Source organism: Puntigrus tetrazona, chromosome 18, assembly GCF_018831695.1.
Source record: "Puntigrus tetrazona isolate hp1 chromosome 18, ASM1883169v1, whole genome shotgun sequence".
In the NCBI taxonomy this organism is placed as follows: Eukaryota; Metazoa; Chordata; class Actinopteri; order Cypriniformes; family Cyprinidae; genus Puntigrus; species Puntigrus tetrazona.
In genome coordinates this window covers 7,838,627-7,850,801 of record NC_056716.1, presented here as the reverse complement: position 1 = coordinate 7,850,801, position 12,175 = coordinate 7,838,627, and the positions used below count along the sequence as shown (strand labels likewise).

The window sequence follows — 12,175 nt, the reverse complement described above, 5'->3', positions numbered from 1 at the left end:
ATGTTCCCATTAGATAAAAAAAAAAATAGGTGAGTATATGACATAAACAGACTACATGGTTATTGTGTGTGTGCGTGACAGCTACTGACAACCTAAGCACAAGGTTGCTTCACCAAAAAAACAAACAAACAAAAACAAAAACATTATTTTAGATTGAACATTTAAAATAGCAAAGTAAACAAACATTAAAAGCTTAACAGGGCCTTGGAGGCCTCCACACCTTGTTTTGAGTGTGCTCTGACTCCTAACCCTGGAGGGAGTCCAGAGGACTCATAATCTAAATCATAGCTCATGACGAGCTGTGACTGGTGATATGGTGTGACTCTAGGGACATTTCAGACCTTTCAAGATCTCAACACATCTCAGCCTGGCAGGCTCCACCTTGAAGGTGCAGGACCCTGAGTGAGAAGAGTGAGATAGGGTCTCACCCGTCTCAGACTCCTCTGTGAGCTCAAGCTCCCATTGCGATCCCCACGAGTGCTGCCGCTGCTCTGCCTTGGTACGAGCAGGACCAGAGTTGCAAGGATCACTGGCGATAGGTTCCCTCTTTGAACAGATCCTTCCAGGAGCGAAGCACGCATAGCGGCATATGCTTGCAATGTTTGCAGTCAGCACTCTCAAGAGCTGACTCTGCATACTTTGCCCCCAGGCAAGCCACGCATGAATGGTGTGTTGTCCGGCAAAATTTTAAGCTAGCATGGATGAGCACATAAGTGGTAGCGTGGCTCACCCTCGCCCCTCATTGCCTTTTTTTTATTTAGACAAATTTTTCTTTTTTTTGGGAGACACAGACACACAATACAGAGTGCATCGCTCAATGACAGAAGGCTGGAGCTGGAGGCATACCACATGCTTTTATGCTTCCCGGCCAATGGCCTCACCTGCCTTCGACATCCCACCATTTAATTGGTTTTATGCTACACACGGTTCAGAGCTGTCACACTGGAAGGAATTCCCCATAGTGTCATTGACATGGCTCAAGTTCCTGAAGAGGAACTTATGTGCACATTTGAGTAGGATAAAGTTTTTAACCGATTAGAAAAAAATGTACAAGAACTACAATGGAAACACATTTGTATCACAACTATTTGTTGTTATGGTTATTCTAAAATGGATGAGCAAAATCTGTCATCTAAGTATTTGTGTGTAATAACTGTCTACTACTAACGACTGCAAAAACAAAAAACGAGTGCATTCCCAGACAGCAGCATTAGACTTCAAAAGCATCGACCGCATTTATTGTGTTTTGTCAGCTCTCTCTGAGGTGGAAATAGGCAAATTTACCTATATCATAAATTAAAATTATTATATGTTCCTTATTATATAGCCTTTTGTATTCTTATTGATATGAAGCAACAGTTTACCAGGAAATGACGTTTCTGTTCTCTTATATATTAGGGGTGTGATTCGGTGCATATCCTAATATTGATGAGTTCTATGTGTTCCTGGGTCAACATATTTTGTTGACCCTGGAACAACATTTTAATCCAAAAATTTAATTTTGACCATATCTCTACAACTATTCCCATGAGTAATGCCTAAAATCAGAGGAAACGATCGTCTCAGGTTACAACTATAACCATGGTTCCTCTAGGGAACGAGACGCTGCGTCACAAACGCCTTCGGCGTGAGCCGTTCTGAACCACGTGTGAAATCTGTCCAATGGAGGGGAGCGACATCATGGACAAGATGACGTCACCGACCAGGACGTATAAAGTCACGCTCTGCGCGGCCGGCACCAGCCTCTGTAGTGAAGCAAGTGCCGGCAGGGGTGCGGGAAGTATGGCATCGGGGCAGCGTCTGCGTTCCCTAGAGGAACCATGGTTACAGTTGTAACCTGAGACGTTCCTCTTCAGGAACTCGAGCTGCGTCACAAACGCTTTGGGAACGAGATGCCCACGCCGCCATAATTCCAAGGCCCTGCCTGAAAAGGGGTCCTCAGACCACCCATCAGGATAAGACAGAGGAGCCAGGGGCGGCCCTCATGTCTAGATTGTAAAAACGGGTGAAAGTGGAGGGCGTGGACCACCCTGCAGCGTTGCAGATGTCCCTGAGGGGCACACCGCTAAGATAGGCCTTGGAGGCCGACATACCCCTAGTTGAGTGCGCTCTGACCCCGAGAGGGCACGGGAGTGCAGAGGCCTCATAGGCCAGGTGGATAGCCTCAACTATCCACCTGCTAATAGTCTGCTTAGCAGCAGCACAACCCCTATTAGTCGGACCAAAATAAATGAGTAAGTGGTCCGACCTCCGCAGAGATGCAGTTCTGTGCACGTAAGTGCTCGCACTGGACACATGCAGTTGGACTTTTGCTGGTCTGGGTCCTGGAAGGGGGGAGGACAGAAGGCCTGCAGTACGATCGGTTGCGGTGTAACAGAGGGCACTTTAGGTGTATAACCCACTCGTGGGTATACAAAAGCCTTGGTCCAAGTAAGTAGGGGCCACTGAGAGGGCCTGTAGATCTCTCACCCTCCGAAGAGAGGTGATGACGAGGACAAATGCTGTCTTATAAGACAGGTAAGGGAACCTCTTCGAGGGGCTCGAAGGGTGCCTTACACAGAGCCTCTAACACCACAACCAAATCCCAGGGGGGTCTCAGGCTCAGCATAATGGGTGTCTGCCCACTGAGTGGCCACCAATAGGGTCATGATATGCAGATATGGCTGACACATAGGCCTTTAGGGTGGAGTGGGATAACCCGGTGGAGAATCTCGCCTGAAGGAACTCCAGCACTGAGCCTACTGGGCAGTTAACTGGGTTTAAGTGGCGGTCTCCACACCAGGAAGTGAACAATTCCCACCTCCTGACATACACGCTCCTCATAGAGGGAGCTCTGGATGGTCTCATAAACCTCAGCTGAAAGACTAGAAGCTATGAGTTGTGCCCCCTCAGGGTCCACACCAACAGCTTCAATAACTCCGGGCGAGGGTGAACTATTGTTCCCCCCGCCTGAGAGAATAGATCCGGCCTCAGGGGGATTTCCCACGGATGACCGTCTACTAGGCCGATCAGGTCCGCGAACCATACTCGGCCCGGCCAGAACGGGGCTACTAGCAGTAGTCTGATTCCGTCCTGGCGCACTCCTGCCAGAACTCCTGGGAGCAGGGCAATCGGGGGAAATGCGTACAGGCGAAGCTTCGGCCACGCCTGTGACATGGCATCCAGTCCCAGGGGAGCTGGATGAACTAGAGAGAACCAGAGGGGACATTGTGCATTCCCTCGAGAAGCAAAGAGGTCCACCTCTCAAGGAGGCGCGAACACAGCCCTCCCTGGTGGTTGATGTAAGAGACCACCGCTGTGTTGTCGGAGTGCAGCAACACATGGTGACCTCTCAGGTCTGGGAGGAAGTGCTTCAGAGCACGAAATACAGCTAACATCTCTAGCAGATTGATATGCCACCCCTAGTGGTGATCGCTCCACAGACCGTGGGCCGGGCGCCCGTTCAGCACTGCGCCCCAAACAGTTAGGGATGCATCCTTCGCAAGCGAGATGTGGCGAAAAAGAGCTCCTAACATTGGGCCCTCAGGGAGTAACTCCGCTGTCTCTGCCCTCGTGCCAGAGCGCGGAGCCTTCCAGCATGTCTCCCCAGCCGGATTCACCCGAGGGTGAATTTTTTAAACAAATTTTTTGAACGCCACCGCCTGTTTATGGGCCTCCTGGTACCTGTCGACGACCTCGTTGACAGAGTTGCCAGAACAGGCCAGAAGGCTGCAGGGGGTGTCAAATAGGCAGGAAGAGTGAGTCTTGGTGGAGCGTCTCCCCCGTGGCCAGAAGGCTGCAGGGGTGTCAAATAGGCAGGAAGAGTGAGTGCGGGTGGACGTCCATGACGTCGCTCCCTTCCATTGGGCAGATTTCACACGTGATTCAGAGCGGCTCACGCTGAAGGCGTTCCCAAAGCGTTTGTGACGCAGCTCGAGTTCCTGAAGAGGAACCAAGGTTTCCTCCACAAGTCTAAGGCACAAACTTCACGGCGTGACACTTTGATCTTGCGAAGTGGGTTTCCCCTCGGGGAGAACCCCTTGGTCCTGAGCCACCACTGTAGGGGTCTCATGTACAGCAGGCCAAAAGGTATCACGTTGGACGCAGCTGCCATCAACCCCAGCAGTCTCTGATACTGCTTGACAGTGAATGACTGGCCTTCCCTGACTCTCTCGACTGACGTGAGGATCGACTGCACACGAGCCGGAGACCATTGTGCCCACATCGTGGTCGAATCCCACACCACGCCTAGGTATGTGGTCCTCTGAGCGGGACGCAATACACTCTTCTTGGCGTTCAGTCTCAAACCCAACTCCCCCATGTGAGACAGAACAATCTCGATGTTGAACTGCCATCTGCTCTGACTGAGCTAATATCAACCAATCGTCGATATAGTTGAGTATGCGGATGCCCTGGAGTCTCAGTGGAGCCAGAGCTGCGTCCATACACTTTGTAAATGTGCGGGGTGAGAGTGCTAGGCCGAACAGAAGTACTCGATATTGGTATGCTACGCCCCCGAAAGCAAACCTCAGAAACTTCCTGTGTTGAGGAAGGATGGATAGATGGAAGTATGCGTCCTTCAGATCTATGTTGACAAACCAGTCCTCGGATCTGATTTGAGTCACCACATGCTTGATGGTAAGCATATTGATCTTCAGTCTGTTGACTGAGCGGTTCAAGACCCTCCGATCTATGATGGGACGCAACCCCCCATCCTTCTTCGGAACAATGAAATAGCGGCTGTAAAACCCAGATTCCACAGCATGAGGAGGGACCACCTCGATGGCCTCCTTCCTCAGCAAGGATTCTACTTCCTGTTCCATCACCAGAGCCTGCTGGGGGCCGACTACTGTCGGTGTGACTCCCCTGAATGTCGGTGGTGGAAAACCGAACTGAATTCGATAGCCTTTCTCTATCGTTTGCATGACCCATTGAGATACATTTTGCAGAAGTTTCCACGCTGCTAAATAATCTACTAAGGGAATCAGCCTCTCGAGGCTGACCTCTGGTATGTGAGATACAGGTAACTCGGTGGCCTGAGGCGGCTGACCGGCAGGCAGACGCCGGGCTAGCTGTAAACGGGACCCCCGCAGGGGTGGCGCGTTCCCTGGCCGTGACGCACCCTCGGGTGAATCCGGCTGGGGAGACGTGCTGGAAGGCTCCGCGCTCTGGCACGAGGGCAGAGACAGCGGAGTTACTCCCTGAGGGCCCTGAGGAGGAACGGGTGCCAAATGACAAGGCATAACCTGATCCTCCCCAGGAGGGGCAGCCCTCAGAAGCCCTGGGCCACTCACATCAGGGCTTCTTGGCCGAAGACTTCCTGTCCAGAAAGACCCTCAGATCTTTGGACCCGGAAGTCCCCGGCCCAGAGTGCTGCTTCGCCCCCTGCTGTTTCTTAGGGGGGGAACGAGAGGCGACGCTCTGTTTCTGCGCTCGCCTGTACGAGGAGCTGGCACGCGGTGGGGGCATCTCTCGTCCCGATGCCCCCTGAGATCGACGCGGGAGGAAATTTTTGAACGCCGCCGCCTGTTTACGGGCCCCCTGGTACCTGTCGACGACCTCGTTGACAGAGTTGCCGAACAGGCCAGAAGGCTGCAGGGGGGTGTCCAATAGGCAGACCCTATCTCTCTCTTTCATATCGGACAGGGTCAGCCAAAGATGCCTCTCCGCGGCCACAAGGGATGCCATAGACCGCCCCACAGCACGGATGGTCTCCTTTGTGACGCGGAGGCAGAGGTTAGCGGTCCGACGCAGTTCTGCGATGTCATCGGAGCTGACCCCCTCTCTCTCGTCGACCTCTTCCAGCAGGTCGGCTTGATATGCCTGCAGCACCGCCATAGTGTGCATGCAAGATCCAGCCAGACCCGCTGCTGCGTACCCCTTAGCCACCAAAGCCGACGTTGTTCTAAGTGGCTTTGATGGTAAGGTCGGAGCCTTCAAAGACGATGCTGCACCGGGGGACAGATAGGTGGCGAGAGACTGTTCCACCCGGGGCATCGCCTTATAGCCGTACTCCGCGACTCCCGCCACATTTCCATAATAACAAACAGCAGTGGGGGAGAGAACACGAGCAGAGTATGGCCTTCCCCAGGACCTCGACAGCTCATTGTGGAGGTCTGGGAAAAACGGAAGGCTTCGTCTTAGAGGTGGCTGCTTTGCTCTCAGAAATCTTTCATCTAATTTAGATCTCTGAGGCTCAGCGTATTGCTCGGCGGGCCAATCGATGTTCAGCTTGGCTACCGCACGAGTTACCACCTCTAAAAGCTCCTCATACTGGGGCGTGTGCAGTGGCGCGTCGTCCACCGCGTCAACATCGACCTCCTCGGAGGAAGAGTGAGTGCGGGTGGACGTCTCCCCCGTGGCCGAAGAAGCCGAAGTTCGGGCTTCGGATACACGGGATCGAGCGCCCAATCTGGCGAATTCCGACGGAGAAAAGGACGAGCCAGTCTCCATCTCCTCCGCCAGATCGAGTTCGCCGCTCCGCCTCTGCGGCAGCGGGTCCCAAACCCCTGGGAACGCTGGTGAAGGCTCCCTCCTCAAAGAGAGCCCTCCGGGAGCGGAGTGTTCGCAGCGGTAGCTGCAAACAATGCGGGCAATCAGTCCCCTCGAGGGCTGACGCCGCGTGCTCCACTCCCAGGCACGCCACGCACAAGCTGTGTGTGTCCCCACCCGTGATATAGCGAGGGCAGGGATCAGCACACCGCTTGAAACGTGGCAGATCACCAAGATGCTTCTTTTTTGACTTTCTTTTAAGCCCCTCATCAGCCATCTCTCTTTCAGTTTGAAATAATATATATATTTAAACTGGACAGACAACAGTAAATAGACAGACAATCACATAGAGCGCTTACTGAACAGCAGAAAGCTGGCGCTGGCCGTGCAAAGTGTGACTTTATACTTCCTGGTCGGTGACGTCATCTTGTCCATGACGTCGCTCCCCTCCATTGGATAGATTTCACACGTGGTTCGGAACGGCTCACGTCGAAGGCGTTCCTAAAGCGTTTGTGATGCAGCTCGAGTTCCTGAAGAGGAACAATAAATGACTGTGATGACACAATGACAAGCAACAAACACTGATTCTAATTCTAAACTTCACAAAAACTATAAAATGGTTTTTCAAATCTGGTTTCATGATTCAGTTTGATTATCATGCCAATAATTCGATTTTATTCAATATCCTACACTGAAAAAAAAGAAAAGCAGTTTTACTTTTTACTTAATTCACTTAAGCAATGCACTTACAGTCTACTTAATAAATTAAGGTTTGAGATGTTAACATAATTTTATTGTGTGAAGTCATGTTTTAAGTTTTTGAGTATTTATCGTCAATTTTTTATCCTGAATTTAATTATATATACAATCATTTTTGTTATACAACATGCTAACGTGCATTCAAGCTGGAGGTTATTAAGCCTCTTATTAAGAAACCATAACTAGATCCTATTGAACTGGCAAATTATAGACCTATTTCAAATCTACCGTTTATTTAAAAAATTCTAGAAAAAGTTGTATCTGCTCAATTATGCTTAATCTTGCAAAAAGATCTCTATGAAGAATTTCAGCTTTCAGATGCCATCAAAGCACAGAACGTCTCAGGTTACGAATGTAACCATGGTTCCTCTAGGGAACGAGACGCTGCGTCACAAACGCTTTGGGAACGCCTTCAGCGTGCGCCGTTCTGAACCACGTGTAAAGTCTGTCCAATGGAGGGGAGCGACGTCATGGACGAGATGACGTCGCCGACCAGGAAGTATAAAGTGACGCTCTGCGATGCGGCACCAGCCTCGTGAGTGAAGTAAGCGCCGGCAGGTGCGGGAAGTATGGCATCGGGACGCAGCGTCTCGTTCCCTAGAGGAACCATGGTTACATTCGTAACCTGAGACGTTCCTCTTCAGGAACTCGAGCTGCGTCACAAACGCTTTGGGAACGAGATGCCCACGCCGCCATATTTCCAAGGCCCTGCCTGAAACGGGGTCCTCAGACCACCCATCAGGAAAGGACAGAGGAGCCAGGAGCAGCCCTCATGTCCAAGTTGTAAAACCGGGCAAAAGTGGAGGCGTGGACCACCCGCAGCGTTGCAGATGTCCCGAGGGGACACCGCTAAGATAGGCCTTAGAGGCCGCCATACCCCTTGTAGAGTGCGCTCTGACCCGAGAGGGCATGGGAGTGCAGAGGCTCCATAGGCCAGGTGGATAGCCTCAACTATCCACCTGCTAACAGTCCGCTTAGCGGCAGCGCCACCCCTATTTGTCGGACCAAAACAAATAAGTAATTGGTCCGACCTCCGCAGAGACGCAGTCCTGCGCACATAAGTGTCCAGTGCTCGCACTGGACACATGCAGTTGAACTTCCGCTGGTCTGGATCCTGGAAGGGGGGAGGACAGAAGGCCTGCAGTACGATCGGCTGTGGTGTAACAGAGGGCACTTTAGGTGTATAACCCACTCGTGGGTATAAAAAGCCTTGGACATGCCTGGGGCAAAGTCCAGGTGAGTAGGGGCCACTGAGAGGGCCTGCAGATCTCCCACCCTCCGCAGAGAGGTGATGGCGAGGAGAAATGCTGTCTTAAAAGATAAGACCGGTAAGGAACCTCTTCGAGGGCTCGAAGGGTGCCTTACACAGAGCCTCTAACACCACAACCAAATCCCAGGGGGGAATTCTGGTCCGCACTGGAGGTCTCAGCCTCAGCACACCGTGGAGGAATCGTGTAACTAATGGGTGTTTACCCACTGAGTGGCCACCAATAGGGTCATGATATGCAGATATAGCTGCCACGTAGACCTTTAGGGTGGAGTGGGATAACCCGGTGGAGAATCTCGCCTGAAGGAACTCCAGCACTGAACCTACTGGGCAGTTAACTGGGTTTAAGTGGCGATCTCCACACCAGGAAGTGAACATTTCCCACCTCCTGGCATACACGCTCCTCGTAGAGGGAGCTCTGGATTGGAGGATGGTCTCAACAACCTCAGCTGAAAGACCAGAGGCTATGAGTTGAGCCCCCTCAGGGGCCACACCCACAGCTTCAACAACTCCGGGCGAGGTGAACTATTGTTCCCCGCCTGAGAGAGTAGATCCGGCCTCAGGGGGATCTCCCACGGATGACCGTCTACTAGGCCGATGAGGTCCGCAAACCATACTCGGCCCGGCCAGAGCGGGGCTACCAACAGTAGTCTGACTCCGTCCTGGCGCACTCTCGCCAGAACCCCGGGGAGCAGGGCAATCGGGGGAAAAGCGTACAGGCGACGCCTCGGCCACGCCTGTGACATGGCATCCAGTCCCAGGGGAGCTGGATGAACTAGAGAGAACCAGAGGGGACATTGTGCATTCCCTCGAGAAGCAAAGAGGTCCACCTCTGCCTGGTAAAATCTCGACCAGATCTGCTTCACCACGTCGGGGAAGCATCCATTCCCGGCCTCAACCCCTGTCTCGACAGGGTGTCGGCTCCGTATTGAGATGCCCAGGGATGTAGATCGCTCTCTCAGCGAGCAGATTTTGTCCTGGGACCACACAAGGATCTGGTGCGCCAGCTTGTTCAAGGGGCACGAACGCAGACCTCCCTGGTGGTTGATGTAAGAGACCACCGCTGTGTTGTCGGTGTGCACCAACACATGGTGACCTCTCAGGTCTGGGAGAAAGTGCTTCAAAGCACGAAATACCGCTAACATCTCTAGCAGATTGATATGCCACCCCTGGTGGTGATCGCTCCACAGACCGTGGGCCGGGCGCCCGTTCAATACTGCGCCCCAACCGGTTAGGGATGCATCTGTCGCAAGGGAGGTCCGCGACATAGAGCTCCTAACCTTGGGCCCTGATTCAGGAACCAAGGCTTCCTCCACAAGTCTAAGGCCCGAACTGCACGGCGTGACACTTTGATTTTGCGGAGTGGGTTTCCCCTCAGGGAGAACCCCTTGGTCCTGAGCCACCACTGTAGGGGTCTCATGTACAGCAGGCCAAAGGGTATCACGTTGGGCGCAGCTGCCATCAGGCCCAACAGTCTCTGATACTGCTTGACAGTGAATGACTGGCCTTCCCTGACTCTCTCGACTGACATGAGGATTGACTGCACACGGGCAGGAGACAAGCGTGCCCACATTGTGGTCGAATCCCACACCACGCCTAGGTATGTGGTCCTCTGAGCGGGGCGCAATACACTCTTCTTGGCGTTCAGTCTCAAACCCAGCTCCCCCATGTGAGACAGAACAACATCTCGATGTTGAACTGCCATCTGCTCTGATTGAGCTAATATCAACCAATCGTCGATATAATTGAGTATGCGGATGCCCTGGAGTCTCAGTGGAGCCAGAGCTGCATCCATACACTTCGTAAATGTGCGGGGTGAGAGTGCTAGGCGAGCGGAAGTACTCGATATTGGTGGTATGCTACGCCCCAAAAGCGAACCTCAGAAACTTCCTGTGTTGAGGAAGGATGGATATATGGAAGTATCGTCTTTCAGATCTATGTTGACAAACCAGTCCTCGGATCTGATTTGAGTCACCACATGCTTGATGGTAAGCATTTTGAACTTCAGTCTGCTGACTGAGCGGTTCAAGACCCTCAGATCTAGGATAGGACGCAACCCCCCGTCCTTCTTTGGGACAATGAAGTAGCGGCTGTAAAACCCAGATTCCACAGCATGAGGAGGGACCACCTCGATGGCCTCCTTCCTGAGCAGGATCTTACTTCCTGTTCCATCACCAGAGCCTGCTGGGGGCCGACTACTGTCGGTGTGACTCCCCTGAATGTCGGTGGTGGAAAACCGAACTGAATTCGATAGCCTTTCTCTATCGTTAGTATGACCCATTGAGATACATTTGGCAGAAGTTTCCACGCTGCTAAATAATCTACTAAGGAATCAGCCTCTCGAGGCTGACCTCTGGTGTATGAGATACAGGTAACCCGGTGGCCTGAAACGGTTGACCGGCAGGCAGACAACGAGCTAGCTGTAAACGGGACCTCCGCAGGGAAGCGTTCCCGGCCGTGGCGCACCCTCGGGTGAATCCGGCTGGGAAACGTGCTGGAAGCTCCGCACTCTGGCACGAGGGCAGAGATAGCGGAGTTACTCCTGAGGGCCCTGAGGAGGAACGGGTGCCGTCTGACCCGGCATAAACTGATCCTCCCCAGGAGGGGCAGCCCTCAGAAGCCCTGAGCCACTCATATCAGGGCTTCTTGGCGTGGACTTCCTGTCCAAAAGGCCCTCAGGTCTTTAGGACCGAAGCCCCGGCCCAGAGCGCCGCTTCGCCCCTGCTGTTTTTAGGGGCGAGAGGTGACGCTCTGTTTTTGCACATGCCTATATGAGGAGCTGGCACGCGGTGGGGGCATCTCTCGTCCCGATGCCCCCTGAGATCGACGTGGGAGGAAACTCTTGAACGCCGCCGCCTGTTTACGGGCCTCCTGGTACCTATCGGCGACCTCATTAACGCGAGTCGCCGAATGAGGCCAGAAGGCTGCAGGGGCGTCAATAGGCAGACCCTGTCCCGCTCTTTCATGTCGGACAGGGTCAGCCAGAAGATGCCTCTCGCGGCCACAAGGGATGACATAGACCGCCCTACAGCACGGGCGGTCTCCTTAGTGACGCGGAGGCAGAAGTCAGCCGTCCGGCGCAGTTCTGCGATGTCATCGGACCTGACCCCTATCCTCATCAATCTCTTTCAGCAGGTCGGCTTGGTATGCCTGCAACACCGCCATAGTGTGCATGCAAGCCCCAGCCAATCCTGCTGCCAGCGTACCCCTTAGCCATCAAAGCCGACGTTGTTCTCAGCGGCCTTGATGGTAAGGTCGAGCCTTCAAAGACGATGCCGCACCGGGGACAGATAGGTAGCCAGAGACTGCTCTACCGGGGCATCGCCTTACAGCCGCACTCCGCGACTCCCGCCACATTACCGTAATGACTAGCAGCGGTGGGGAGAAAACACGAGCGGAGTACGGCCTTCCCCAGGACCTCGACAGCTCACTGTGGAGGTCTGGGAAGAATGGAAGGCTCCGTCTCAGAGGTGGCTGCTTCGCTCTCAGAAACCTTTCATCCAATTTAGATTTCTGAGGCTCAGCGTATCGCTCGGCGGGCCAATCGATGTTTAATTTGGCAACCGCACGAGTTACCACCTCTAAGAGCTCCTCATATTGTGCCGTGTGCAATGGCGCATCGTCCACCACGTCAACATCAACCTCCTCGGAGGAAGAGTGAGCGCGAGTGGACGTCTC

At 53.2% G+C, this 12,175-nt stretch overlaps 1 protein-coding gene and 1 pseudogene across 1 annotated transcript; both read right to left on the bottom strand.

Moving 5' to 3' along the window:
• Positions 1-1,950: 1,950 nt before the first annotated feature.
• Positions 1,951-4,802, bottom strand: LOC122362727. Its single transcript, XM_043264297.1, has 4 exons — positions 4,359-4,802; positions 3,639-3,836; positions 3,241-3,350; positions 1,951-2,110 (listed from the first exon to the last, which is right to left on the bottom strand). Exons 1-4 carry the CDS (start codon positions 4,800-4,802, stop codon positions 1,951-1,953), a joined length of 912 nt encoding a protein of 303 aa, XP_043120232.1.
• Positions 4,803-5,047: 245 nt separating this feature from the next.
• On the bottom strand, positions 5,048-10,669 carry LOC122362726 (annotated as a pseudogene).
• Between the last annotated feature and the right edge of the window lie 1,506 nt (positions 10,670-12,175).

Coding starts and splice junctions, on each gene's coding strand:
- LOC122362727 (XM_043264297.1), bottom strand. CDS start 4,802: ATGGAACAGGAAGTAGAATCCTTGCTGAGGAAGGAGGCCATCGAGGTG. Junction 3,837..4,358: donor TCAACTATATCGACGATTGG/TTGATATTAGCT, acceptor GCCCAATGGAAG/GGAGCGACGTCATGGACGTC. Junction 3,351..3,638: donor AGGAGGCCCATAAACAGGCG/GTGGCGTTCAAA, acceptor CGTGCTCTGAAG/CACTTCCTCCCAGACCTGAG.